Genomic DNA, 14,520 nt, shown 5'->3' on the forward strand with positions numbered 1-14,520 from the left:
CTGATGTGCTTGAAGTTAGATTCCTAGCCCTTTCCAAACACTCTGTCCTATTTTGTGTTCTGGGGACTTTAATAGCCTCTCCTGGGCTCTCCTTTCTTTTCAGTTTTTTCATAATTTTCCATGAAGTTGAATCCACCCCCCCACACGCTAACCTGCTGCTTTGTTTCCCATTAGTCATACTTCTTGGAGTGTTACCCTTCCCTCCCCCCCACTTTCTAGTTTAAAGTCCTGTTGACCACCCTATTTACCCTTTTCGCTAGAACAGTGGTCGCAGATCGGTTCAGGTGGAGACCATCCCAACGGTACAGATTCCTCCTGTTCCAATACTGATGCCAGTGCCCCTTAACCTTGATTTTTAATTTATCAAGGCCATGATAATGAGACCCTCACTTTTGCAATGGTAACTTGGAGGTCCTTCTCTCATTGATTTCCAAACTGAACAACATGCTGTAACTTTCTACATGTATTATAACAGTGGAAAGATCATTGAACAATCATTCAACACATTGAAATTTTCTCATGCATGAATTGGCCTTTTTTATGCCAAAATTGTTAAGATTTCCAACCATCCCCCACCCCAGAAATCCTGGCAACTCAGAATAAATTACATCAACAATGGAGTCATCAAATGTCAACCTCCATTATTTCCTGTTCCCAATCCCAGGAAAGGAATTGCTCAGATGATTCAGGGACCTATTAGTGCAGACTGTACCTTCTGAGACTGAGGCAAAGGCATATTCTTGATGCAAAGAAAGCTTTACTCTGTATGTAACCCATGTTGTACCTGCCAGGGACTGCTTGATGGGACAGCGTAAAGGGAGCTTTACTCTACATCTAACCTATGTCGTACTTTATCTGCTGGCACTTGATGCAGGTAAAAGGTGTCTGAAAGTAACAGCATGCGCTATCCCCCAATGATATTCCTCACATTAAGAAGCACAAGTTCCTCCACTAAAAAAACTGAGTTGCCCATGACAAGTAAAATGAATATTCAATAAATTTAATTTATCCTTTATTGGGTTTGTTACCCTGAAATGTTTTATCGCTCTTTGTTTCCGGAGATAACACCATTTCCTGGACGAGAAGGGGGATATAAACCTTTTTCCTTAAGTTCTATTAACACAATTCTTGAGCAAGCCCCTGTACTGAGTGAATCGAAGGTTCTGTGTCACTAGGCTTGGCCTCTGGCTGAAGAGTTTAGAACTCAGGTTCATAACCTCAGGAAAGATGAAAGAGTCAAACATTCAGGACTGAGATTAAGAGAAATTCTCTAACCCAGAGAGCTGTAGATGCTCAGTCGATTAGTATATTCAAGAATGAGATGAATAGATTTTTGAACAGTAAGGGAACCAAGGGATATGGGGTTAAGGCAGGAAAGTAAAATTGATGTAGAAATTAAACAACGGTCTTTTTGAATGGTGGAGCAGACTTGAGGAGCTGTATGGCCCCTCCAATTTCTTATTCAGGCACCTTTAAGCCATTTGACAACTTGACCGGTCCTGCACTAACACTGAGACACCTAAAAACTAGAGGCAACAGCTTTTGCTGCAACAGAAATAGAAACAGAAAACTCTCAGTTCAGAAGTTGGATCTTCAAACAAATATTGACCTGTCCTTTTGCCCTCAGACTCTGACAGATCCACAATGTGTATTGCATAGAAATTTACTTGCAATTGTTTTGGGGTCAGGGATTGGAGAAATTACACATTCTAGTCTAATTTCATACCTGGAGTACCAGACTGAGCCACTGCAATAGCTTTCCGAAGCACAGGAACAATGTCTCGAACTGTACGAACAGTACCACAGAATTTACAGAGGGTTTTGAAAAGTGACAGCTGATCAATATCCTGCAGTGCACCTCTGCCCTAGGAAATAAGTAGAAATGCCAAAATGCACTTAATCAAAGTCATAAATGATGATTGCGACCATGATGCATTATCCCTCATAGCCTAGTTACAGCCTCTGGCATAGCCAATTACATCAAGTGTTTCTGACCACTATCCCTTGCAATTTAGTGGGACTTCCTTCTCTACGTTTCATTCTTACCTATCTGATGGTCGTACAAACATCTCCAAAAATGGTTTCTCCTCATGTTCCTACACTATTACCTTGAACTCCATCATTGGCGTTTTTCTCTTCCCTTTGGAAACCTCACAGGTATACTGATAATATGCAGTATAACCTGCCCACCTCTTCTCCCAATCCTTCCCAGTGCTTCTGTATTCTCAGATTGATGGTCAGACTTCAATACACACCCACGCCATTAACACCATTACCCTCCCAGCCACGTTTGCAGGCTGAACTAAATTGTTCCCCCCCCAACTCTGCAGCCAATTCAATCCTGGCCCAAGCTTAACGCCACATGTTCCACATTCCAAAAACCGACTACCTACATCTCCATAAAATCACCCAATTCTATTCTACCTCAGGTCATTTGCTGGTGAAATCCTCATCCATGCCTTTGATACCTGCAGACTTCTGTACTCCAATGCTCCCTTGGCAGCCTTATATCCCTCAGCTACTGTATTTCAGCTCTTCTAGAAGGGTGTTTCTCAAATCCTATCCCACTCAGTCAATACTTAGGTCCTCGCTGATCTACATTGGAGGATTTGGAACCAACACCTCAAATTTAAAATTACCCTGCTTGTGATAATTGAATGAGGACTAATCTGATTTCCTTGTGTTCCATAGTTGCACTTACTCTAATTTATCAGTCCTTCAGACATCCTGGAAAAAGTGGGTGGGAGGGTTCCATAGAAGGAATGTAGCAAGCCCCAATGAATGGTCCGAGAACTTGTTTCCACTCCAGTTTTACAATGAGCACCGAAGAAAGACATAATTGATTTTCTAATTTCTAAAGGAATTGTCGATCTCTGTCACTTGAAATTTGTTTGGTATTGTTCATTTTTATTAATATGTTTTGTAGTTTCTGGCCTTGGAGCATTGCAATAAATTGCATTTATCTAGTGCTATTAATGTAGTAAAATGATCCAAAATTGAGGCGTTGCTTGACCTGGAGCCAATGTAGGCTAATGCAGACAATGTCTTCGAAACCCAGAAACGTTCTCCAAAAGTTCTCAGAAAGCTGCTCAAATTTAATAATATGCCTAGAAACAGTTCTTTCTGCAACATCTCAAAGCCCAGAGCAGACCACCACCCATCATATAGCTGCTGCAACAATTCAACTGTAGCAGCTATACCTGCATGGAAATCTAACAGGCACTTTTCTGGAAAGGACCAAAGTAGTTTTGCACAAAACATTAAAACCCGCCTATTGTGACATTGACTCTTCCCATGCCTCAGCTTATCTACCAGTGAAACCCTCATCCACGTCTTTGTTATTTTTAGACTTGACAACAAGTGCCATTCGATTATCACCCTTGTGTTCACTGGCCTACATTGGCTCCAGGTCAAGCAATGCCTCAATTTTAAATTCCTCATCCTTGTTTTCAAAGCCCCCCACAGCCTCCCACCTCCCTATCCCTGTAATCTCCTCCACCCCCACAACAGCACCCTGAGGTATCTGGGTTTGCTAATTCTGACTGTGAGCAACCTTGATTTTACTCACTCCACCCCTTCAGGCCTGGGCTCTAGGCTCTGGAATTTCCTCCCTAAACTTCTCTAACTCTCTTTTACCATTTAAAACCCACCTCTTTGACTATGCTTTTGATCATCTGCCCTAATAGCTTCTTATGTGGCTTAGTGAAATATTTTATTTGATAACACTGCAGTGAAGCTCCTTGGGATGTGTTAAGATGGGGTAAAAGCACTACATAAATACAAGCTGTTGTTGTTCCATAGACCCTGTCCCTGAATGCAAACATTCACTCATGGGAAGATACTGTTTACCTGTAAAAGAGTTGCAGCTGCTCCCCCAATTAGCAGCACCGGAGTCTCTGCCATTTGTGCATTTTTAACTGCAGTCACGGTGTTAGTTAAACCAGGACCAGCAGTTACCGCTGCAACACCAATACAGCCTGAAACACAGAGATAATCAGCTTTCAGTACACGGGTTCCATAGCTTTGATTCTTGCAATGCAACAGGCAGACTCCCCGAAATACCGAGCTTAACTTCACCCTCACCACGGCAATAGGCACTTTCAGCTTCCTCAGGGGAGAAAACACCTGAATGAGTGACCTCCACACTGCACTCCCCTTACTTTTCAGTCAGAGATTGACGGTGCTGGGTTCTGCTCATAATGTGAAGGCTTAGCTGTGAGGTGAAGAGTCTCACAGTTTGGGAGGAGCACGCATAGAGCAAATATAGGGGACAGATCAGCAGAGCCACAATATTGGATCTACGCTACTGTCAGTTCAATATAGAACAGACCGTCTATACTAAGAGGTACATAGCAATTGCTGCTGGTAAACAGCTTTACAATCCTGTAAGGTAAACAGATCTTATATTAGGATAGCGAAACTAAGGAAGATTAAAAAGTTGTTTTATTAATCCATTTTCACTGTTATCTCCAGCTCGTTTCCTCTTTTCTTTCTTTTCCTCCTTAATAGCAATTAAATGAATGCGATTATCCTGAAAGAACAGCTTCAGGTTGTAGGATTAGCAGTGATATTTGGATAAAATGCAGACTGTGGACTGAAGTAGTAAGCCTGCCAACAAAGGGTACACTGCACTAAGCAAGCTACTTGATTAACTTTTCTTCTGTAAAGTGTTTACCAAAGTAAGGCCCAATGAAACGAATGAGACAGTAATGAAAGGCACACTGTACCTGAACAGTTGGCTGCACATTAGACATAATGTGAAGGATTCAGACCCACAGTGGGGACATCAGCAAGTTTTAAAAAGAGGAGAGAAGCAGCAATCGATCAGTAAGCAATGGCTCAGTTACATCAAGATTAGGTTTAAAATCCTCTAAGTTGCAGCAGGAAAAACAGCGCAAAAGATATGGAGAGTTGAAATCATGGGAAATATTGAGTTACAGGAGTAAACAGTGTGCAAAGTTTTGATATAAATATATGAGGGGGCAGGGCACCGTCCAAAGGGTAAATGTTTGAAATAATCTATTAGACAAAGTAATAGAGACAAAGGATTCCAAGTGAATAGGAAAAGCAAGGGAAAGTTAGTGTACTAGGAAGATGGGCTTTGGTGGGAAGGTCAGGTACCAAAGAGGAAAGGAGGGAGGACAAAAAAAGCAGCATGCATTTATATAAAGCTTCACAGGCAATTACGTACTTTCATATTCTAATGTAGGAAAACTAGAGCTTCAATAGGAGAGTTAGGTTACTTGAAGGATGGGTTTTAAGAGGCGTTTCTATTCCTGTACTTGTATTACATTTTCAAAAATTAAAGAGAAAATCAATTGCCATCAAAGGAAAAACCAGACATTTTGCAATCAGCATTAATGGTGGAGATGTGGGAGTTCCATTTGCGATCAGTGCAGACAGTGATACCAAGTATAATAAATACAGAGCACTAAGGTTAGAGCAAAAGGTAAGAAGTGATAACCGTATGAGATGTTAGAATTGAAATAAACAACGTGGAGGCTATGGAGCAGATCAAATCTTTAGCTGAAAAGGGTGTGAGCATTCAGAGGCTATGATCTGAAGGATATTAATATACAATGTCAAATACAGGAGTGGGGAAAGCCATTCAGCACCTCAAATCTTCCATCATTGAATTACATCATGTGTGATCTGTGTTTTAACTCTTGGTTCTGTAACCTTCAATACCCTTGCCTAACAAAACTCTTATCAATTGCACATTTTCAATTGACCGCCAGCAACAGGAGCTTTTGGGGGAGAGTTTTGCAGATTTGCACCACCCATTTATGTGAAGAAGTTCTTCCTGATATCACCAGTGAACAGCCTAGCTCTAATTTTAAGATTATGCCCCTTAGTGCTGGAATCCCCTGAGGAAATGGTTTTTTTCTCTTACCCTATCATATCCTTTAATGTCCTAAAACGCCTCAATTTAATTTCAGATGCCAGAGAATACAAACCATTGTCAGTGGAATCATTGCAGAACAATGGAGAATGGCATGTGGTTGCTGATGAAAATCAAGCAGCAATTTGATTCCTTTTTTAAAAAAGTTTGTACTCTATTTACAATCAACTTGACTTTTAGTAAGGAGGGTTTTTAAAGGAGAAGGAGGTTGAAAGAATTCCAAAGAATTCAACTGAAGATATGACTACCAATGATGGAGTGAAGTGCAACAGGATGCACAAGAGCTAGATAAACAGAATTATACATTCGTTTAAGGCAACAGCAATTATAGATTCATTTAAGGCACAAAAACCCAAAGAGAAAAGCCAGTCAGCCAAGCTAACAAAGGAAGTTAAGGATTGTGTAAGATTAAAAAAAGAAAAGACCTCATTACAGCCTTGGTTCAAACATAGACAAAAGAGCTGAACTCCCGAGGTGAGAGCAACTGCCCTTGAGGCAGCATTTGACCGAGTGTGGCCCAAGGAGCCCTATTAAAACTGGAGTCAATGGGAATCGGGGGGAAAACTCTCCACTGGTTGGAGTTATACCTAGCACAAAGGAAGATGGTTGTGGTTGTTGGAGGTCAGTCATCTCAGCTTCAGGACATCACTATAGGTGTTCCGTAGGGTAGTGCCCTAGGCCAAACCAACTTCAGCTGCTTCATCAATGACCTCCCTTCCATCATAAGGTCAGAAGTGGGGATGTTCGCTGATGATTGCACAATGTTCAGCACCATTCACGACTCCTCAGATAATGAAGCAGTCCGTGTGCAAATGCAGCAAGACCTGGACAATATCCAGGCTTGGGCTGACAAGTGGCAAGTAATATTCGCGCCACTCAAGTGTCAAGCAATGACCATCTCCAACAGGAGAGAGTCTAACCATCACCCCCTTTACATTCAATGGCAGTACCATCACTGAATCCCCCACTATCAACATCCTGGGGGATAGCATTGACCAGGAATTGAACTGGACTAGCCATATAAATACTGTGGCTACAACAGCAGGTCAGAGGCTAGGAATCCTGTGACGAGTAACTGACCTCCAAACTCCCCAAAGCCTCCCCATCATCTACAAGGCACAAGTCGGGAGTGTGATGGAATACTCCCCACTTGCCTGGATGAGTGCAGCTCCAACAACACAAGAAGCTTGACACCATGCAGGACAAAGCAGCCCACTTGATTGGCACCACATCCACAAACATTCACTCCCTCCACCACCAACGCACAATAGCAGCAGTGTGTACCATCTACAAAACACACTGCAGGAATTCACCAAGGCTCCTTAGACAGCACCTTCCAAACCCATGACCACTATCTTCTAGAAGGACAAGAGCAGCGGGTAGATGGGAACACCACCACCTGGACGTTCCCCTCCAAGTCGCTCACTATCCTGACTAGGAAATATATCGCCGTTCCTTCACTGTCACAACGTCAAAATCCTGGAACTCCCTTCCTAACAGCAGAGTGGATGTACCTACACCACATGGATTGCAGTGTTTCAAGAAGGCAGCTCACCACCACCTTCTCAAGAGCAACTAGGGATGGGCAATAAATGTTGGTCAGCTAGTGAAGCCCACTTCCCTTGAACGAATATAAAAAAGGTTGGGGAAAATTCTAGAATCTATTAAAAAGGATGTGACAAATGGAGAATTGAATAATAATCTGATTGAGCACAGTCAACATGGATTTATGAATGGGAAATCATGTTTGACAAACCTATTGGATTTTTTTGAGGATATTACTAACAGAATTGATAAAGGGAGATCGGTGGACATGGTATACCTGGATTTCCAGAAAACTTTTGATAAAGTCCCCCACAGGGTTGTTAGCAAAATTAAAGCACATGGGATAGGAGGTAATATACTGACATGGATTCAGGATTGTTAACAGACAGCAAGCAGTCGGAATGAAAGGGCCATTCTCATGTTGGAAGGCTGTGACTAGTGGGCTGCTACAGGGATCAGTACTCAGGCCCCAGTTCACATATATATCAACTATTTGGAACTGGGGATCAAATGTGATATTTCCAAGTTCACAGCTCATACAAAGCTAGGCGGGAAAGTGTATTGAGGAAGTTGTAAAGTGGCTGCAGGAGGATTTGGACATGCTTAGTGAGTGAGCAAGAACATGGCACATGGAATATAATGTGGAAAAATGTGAGATTATCCACTTTGATAGAAGGAACAGATGCGCAGAGTATTTCTTAAATGTTAAGAGATTAGAAAGTGTAGATGTACAAAAGGACCTGGGTATCCTCAACAATAAGTCACTGAAGGCTAATGTGCAAGGTGCAGCAGGTAATTAGGAAGGTGAATGGTATGTTGACCTTTATGGCAAGAAGGTTTGAGTACAGGAGCAGCGAAGCCTTGCTTCAATCGTGTAGAACCTTGGTTAGCCTGCACCTGGAGTACTGTGTGCAGCTTTGGTCCCCTTACCTTAAGGATATTATTGCTATAGGGGGAGTGCAACGAAGGTTCACCAGACTTGTTTCCGGGATGGCAGGACTGTCCTGTGAAGAAAGATTGGGGAAACTGGGCTTGGATTCTCTTAGTGTTTCGAAGTATGAGACGTGGTCTCACTGAAACCTACAAAATACTTAAAGGAACAGACAGGATACATGTTTCCCCTAGGTGGGGAGCCTAGAACCAAGGGACACAATTTCAAAATAAGGGGAAAGCCACTTAGAACGAGACGAGAACATTTTTTTACTCTGTAGGTTGTGAATCTTTGGAATTCTCTACGCCAGAGGACTGTGGAAGCTCTGTCATTGAGTATGTTTAAAGAAAAGTAAAGATTGACAGATTCTTAAATGCCAATTACATAAAGGGATAGAGGATAGTATGGGAAAAAGGCACTGAAGTGGATGATTAGCCATGATCATGTACAATGGCAGAGCAGGCTCAATGGGCTGAATGGCCTACTCCTGCTCCTATGTAGAGCTGGACTAGCTCTGGCTGATGGAAGCAGTATCCTCCAGCAATGGAACAAGGATGGGGTCAGTCTGACACATGGTCAAACTGTGACCTCACCAAGCATAAAAAAAAACTTAGGAGGATTGTCAAGCATGGGAAGTGTCTGATTGGTGCAGTTGGACTATTCTTCTGAGCTTGAACTAAACCCATTGCACAGTGAGCGGGTACCTTCATTACCTGAAAGCCTGGCCACAGCATCTGCAGCAAATACAGCCGTGACTTCATGTCGTGTGTCTACCACACGGATCCCAATCTTCTCACAAGCTACAAGGATGGGCGAGATGTGTCCTCCCACCAAAGTGAACACGTACTTCACACCATGAGCCTTCAGCACCTCTGCTACGCTCTCACCACCATGTCTGGGACTTGATGCTTCCACCTAGCCAATGAATCAATGGAAAAACATCACTGACCCATTGAAATAGTCTCAATGATGATATATAGCACCCTAATTTTCAAATTGCACTATGAACCATGAATGTGGAATACCAGCCGCTCCGATACAGGAGCTGCTGTGTCTGACTACCTCCCAGTGCTGGAGCATCCAATTCACCTTCCCCCCCCACTCAAGTTACTGCCCCCACAGTCCCATCCATAATGGACAGGGGTCACTGCACCTTGAGTGTTTCAGGCAGTCAGTGTCACCTAACACAAACATCCCCACCACTCATTGCACAACCACCCCCCCCTCCCCCCACCTAAGCAGGAATCACGGCCTCCAGATCCAATCCCAGCACCCCCAAGCTCCTGCAATCTAATGACTCCATTTCCCCCCACCCCAAGCAAGGATCACTGCCCTCTGACTGGGACAGGAGTCGTGTCCCCCTGAACCCCAGGCAGGGCTTGCCCGAAGACCACCATGCCCCAAGACAAAGGTCAGTTTTGTCCCTTGGGCACATCCCCCCACCTTGCTTAGGTTAGTACACCCCTCACCCCTCAGATAGAGGGGGTCAGTCTGCCCCTTAAAACACCCACCACTGCAGGGAGGGGGATCATTTTTTTCCCCACACACTCTCCCTCAGGTCAATGTGACACCACGGCTCCACCCCCCCCCCCCCCCCCCCCCCCCCACCGGACAGGGGTCAGGGGGTCAGTGTGACAGCCCCACTGGACAGGGGTCAGGGGGTCAGTGTGACAGCCCCACTGGACAGGGGTCAGGGGGTCAGTGTGACAGCCCCACCGGACAGGGGTCAGGGGGTCAGTGTGACAGACCCACCGGACAGGGGCCAGTGTGACAGCCCCACCGAGCAGGGGCCAGTGTGACAGCTCCACCGGACAGGGGTAAGGGGGTCAGTGTAACAGCCTCACCGGACAGGGGTCAGGGGGTCAGTGTGACAGCCCCACCGAGCAGGGGCCAGTGTGACAGCTCCACCGGACAGGGGTAAGGGGGTCAGTGTAACAGCCTCACCGGACAGGGGTCAGGGGGTCAGTGTGACAGCCTCACCGGACAGGGGTCAGGAGGTCAGTGTGACAGCCCCACCGGACAGGGGTCAGGGGGTCAGTGTGACAGCCCCACCAGACAGGGGTCAGGGGGTCAGTGTGACAGCCCCACCAGACAGGGGTCAGGGGGTCAGTGTGACAGCCCCTCCAGACAGGGGCCAGTGTGACAGCCCCAACGGACAGGGGCCAGTGTGACAGTCCCAACGGACAAGGGCCAGTGTGACAGTGTGACAGCCCCACCGGACAGGGGTCAGGGGTCAGTGTGACAGCCCTGCCGGACAGAGGTCAGTGTGACAGCCCCACCGGACAAGGGTCAGTGTGACAGCCCCTCTGGACAGGGGTCAGAGGGTCAGTGTGACAGCCCCTCCGGACAGGGGTCAGTTGACAGCCCCACCGGACAGGGGTCAGGGGGTCAGCGTGACAGCCCCTCCAGACAGAGGTCAGGGGGTCAGCGTGACAGCCTCACCGGACAGGGGTCAGTGTGACAGCCCCTCCGGACAGGGGTCAGCGTGACAGCCTCACCGGACAGGGGTCAGTGTGACAGCCCCTCCGGACAGTGGTCAGGGGGTCAGCGTGACATCCCCACTGGACAGGGGTCAGGGTGACAGCCCCTCCGGACAGGGGTCAGGGATTCAGTGTGACAGCCCCACCGGACAGGGGTCAGAGGGTCAGTCGGACAGCCCCACCGGACAGGGGTCAGGCGGTCAGTGTGACAGCCCCACCGGACAGGGGTCAGGGGGTCAGTGTGACAGCCCCTCCAGACAGGGGTCAGGGGGTCAGCGTGACAGCCTCACCGGACAGGGGTCAGTGTGACAGCCCCTCCGGACAGGGGTCAGCGTGACAGCCTCACCGAACAGGGGTCAGTGTGACAGCCCCTCCGGACAGTGGTCAGGGGGTCAGCATGACATCCCCACCGGACAGGGGTCAGGGGGTCAGTGTGACATCCCCACCGGACAGGGGTCAGGGATTCAGTGTGACAGCCCCACCGGACAGGGGTCAGGGGGTCAGTGTGACAGCCCCACCGGACATGGGTCAGGGGGTCAGTGTGACAGCCCCACCGGACAGGGGTCAGTGGGTCAGTGTGACAGCCCCTCCGGACAGTGGTCAGGGGGTCAGCGTGACATCCCCACCGGACAGGGGTCAGGGGGTCAGTGTGACAGCCCCACCGGACAGGGGTCAGGGATTCACTGTGACAGCCCCACCGGACAGGGGTCAGGGGGTCAGTGTGACAGCCCCACCGGACAGGGGTCAGGGGATCAGTGTGACAGCCCCACCGGACAGGGGTCAGGGGATCAGTGTGACAGACCCACCGGACAGGGGTCAGGGGGTCAGTGTGACAGCCTCACCGGACAGGGGTCAGGGGATCAGTGTGACAGCCCCACCGGGCAGGGGTCAGGGGGTCAGCGTGACAGCCCCACCGGACAGGGGTCAGGGGGTCAGCGTGACAGCCCCACCGGACAGGGGTCAGGGGGTCAGTGTGACAGCCCCACCGGACAGGGGTCAGGGGGTCAGTGTGACAGCCCCACCGGACAGGGGTCAGGGGGTCAGTGTGACAGACCCGCCGGACAGGGGTCAGGGGGTCAGTGTGACAGCCCCACCGGACAGGGGTCAGGGGGTCAGTGTGACAGCCCCACCGGACAGGGGTCAGGGGGTCAGTGTGACAGCCCCACCGGACAGGGGTCAGGGGGTCAGTGTGACAGCCCCACCGGACAGGGGTCAGGGGGTCAGTGTGACAGCCCCACCGGACAGGGGTCAGGGGATCAGTGTGACAGCCCCACCGGACAGGGGTCAGGGGGTCAGTGTGACAGCCCCACCGGACAGGGGTCAGGGGGTCAGTGTGACAGACCCGCCGGACAGGGGTCAGGTCTGTCCCGCTCCTCATCATTCTCACCCGGTACAGGATCCGCTGAATCAGCCTCAGTTTCCAGGCCGCAAACAGCGTCGAAGCGAAAGCGATGGCCATCAGGCCCCAAGAGAGCACACAGCCCACAGGCTCCATGGCGATCGCCACTCCAAGTTCCCGATCTTTCCCAGGGCAGTTACCCTCCCCGCACCCACAGCGACGCCAAATTGACTGACAGCATCACTGACCTATCACAGTCCAGACTGAGTTACATAATCATACCTGTCAGCCAGTCGGCGCTCAGAGAAGGCGGGATTACGTCCTGACGTGAAGTTGAGTGAGGTGCTTGCGGTCACCGCGGGATCAGGGCTCCTGATTGGACCGTTACAATCACGTGATAGTTACACCAGTCTGCAGCTACCTCCTCCTTCCAGTCGGTGGTGCCAAAGCGCGCTCCCACCAACAAGGCCAGAAAATACCAAGAAGTGCCAGAGGGGGATGATATGGGGTTCTGATAAAGAGTGGTATTGGACTCAAACATTAACTCTTTGGTTTTTAACTCTGTTTCTCGGTCCATGGATGCTGCAAGACCTGTTCAGTATTTCCAGAAGGTGTTTTTTTTTAATTTCAGATTTCCAGCACCCACAGTATTTTGCTTTTATTATTATGGGTTCCTGGCTGTTTGCTAGTACCTCCTGTATGGATCAGAGCAAGCATTTGGCACAAAGTGGTAATTAAATAGGGTGACCAGATTCTCAGAAGTCAAAACTGGGACATGTTGAAAAGCCTTGTGAAAACGGGGCTCTGTTATGATGCACAGTGGCAGGAGTCTGGGGGACGGTCAGCTGGAGGTAGGAGATCAAGTGATGACATCTCCCAGGATATGTCCAGCCAGTGTTGGCAACCCTAAAGATATCCGATTATTGAACACAGCAATCATGAACCACAGATTTTGTGTTTCAATGACGTTTCTGCCTCATTTTCTTAAGAAAATTGAACCAAGGCTTTGTTTGTCACAAGATACTAGAATTTTTTGCTGTAACTTTACTGTGCAATACACAATGGTAACACCAATCTCAATTTAAAAGTCTTGTTTATTTTCATTTGCAAATTGGGCTTGAACAATAGACATTTTCAGCCAGAAGCTGGATTTTAAAATAACAAACATACCTTAAGTATGGGAGATTTTGTTTGCACCCAGAGCCATAAACAGAAAACTTTCAATGGGGGATTTAGTTGAATGTGTCATGGCTCAGCCAAATTTGCTTGCCACCTTCCTCAGCGCTGATCGGTAGTTTACTGATGGGTGCCATCTGCCCATCTCGGCTTGTGGTTGGCGGACCACACTATCAATCTTTTGCCATCCCAGAGGCTGATTCCCTCCTGGGTCCCTATAAATTACCCCCAGTAACTCCTATAAACTACCCTCAATTCCTCCTATAAATCAGTGCCTTCCCCTATGCTTTGGGGCTCTTCCCCACGCTCTCCCACTAGCCTCTGGCTCTCCCCTACTGACTTCCTGTTCTTTTCCATTCTCCCCACCCCCCCAACCCTCCCCACTGACCTCCAGCTGCCCCGCTTTCCCCCACTGGCCTCTGGCTCTCTCAAGCTCTCCGCCATTAGCCTCCAGCTCTCCCACACTCTCTCCTACGGGCCTCCAATTCTCCGTGTTGGCCTCCAGATCTCCACACTCTCCACTGGCCTCCTGCTCTCACCCAGCTTTCCGCCTCTGGCCTCTGGCTTTGTTGCACTTCCCCCAGGTCAAATTTGTCCTTCTTTAGGCAAGGAGATCAAAACTGCACACAGTACTGCAGATGTGACTCTCTCATGCCTGTAAAGAGTTTGCTTTAACCATCAGCATCATGAAGATGTATGTCATGGTCCAGGGTGTTGCCATTGTACCATCAATCAGCATTGACAATGTGACACTCGAGGCACACATCTAGGCTCGACAATCACCAACAATCTGTCACTTGATGCTGAAATCAACACACACATTGCAAAAGCTTCATCTGTTATGTCCAATCTGAGTAAGAGGGTGTGGAGTAACAGCAACCTGACTGAGAACACCAAACTGCGAGTCTCCCAAGCCTGTGTCCTCAGCGCACTCCTCTACAGTGGTGAGACCTGGACAACATGTGCAAGGCAGGACAACAGTTTCCACCTTCGTTGACTCAGACACATCTTTGGCATCTCTTAGCCTCAGTAGTATCTGTATAATTGTAGTAAGACTTTTTTTATTCTTTTACTCCAATCCCTTTGTAACAAAAGCCAACATATCATTTGCCTTCCTTTTGCAGTACCTGTTTGTTAAATTTCTGTG

At 47.8% G+C, this 14,520-nt stretch overlaps 1 protein-coding gene across 2 annotated transcripts in view; it reads right to left on the bottom strand.

Annotated features, from left to right (window-relative positions):
* Positions 1-12,417, bottom strand: part of ilvbl (ilvB (bacterial acetolactate synthase)-like) — a 41,612-nt gene extending 29,195 nt beyond the window's left edge. The window contains exons 1-4 of one of the 2 annotated variants that reach the window (XM_041174570.1): positions 12,246-12,417; positions 9,092-9,293; positions 3,850-3,977; positions 1,727-1,865 (exon numbers count right to left, since the gene is read on the bottom strand). In XM_041174570.1, the coding sequence (XP_041030504.1) occupies positions 1,727-1,865; positions 3,850-3,977; positions 9,092-9,293; positions 12,246-12,353 (577 nt within the window). In that variant the 5' untranslated portion in view covers positions 12,354-12,417. The remainder of the gene's footprint in view (positions 1-1,726; positions 1,866-3,849; positions 3,978-9,091; positions 9,294-12,245) is intronic. The other variant, XM_041174571.1, reaches the window with a different exon arrangement.
* Positions 12,418-14,520: the final 2,103 nt, after the last annotated feature.

This window comes from Carcharodon carcharias, chromosome 25 (assembly GCF_017639515.1).
Source record: "Carcharodon carcharias isolate sCarCar2 chromosome 25, sCarCar2.pri, whole genome shotgun sequence".
NCBI lineage: Eukaryota > Metazoa > Chordata > Chondrichthyes > Lamniformes > Lamnidae > Carcharodon > Carcharodon carcharias.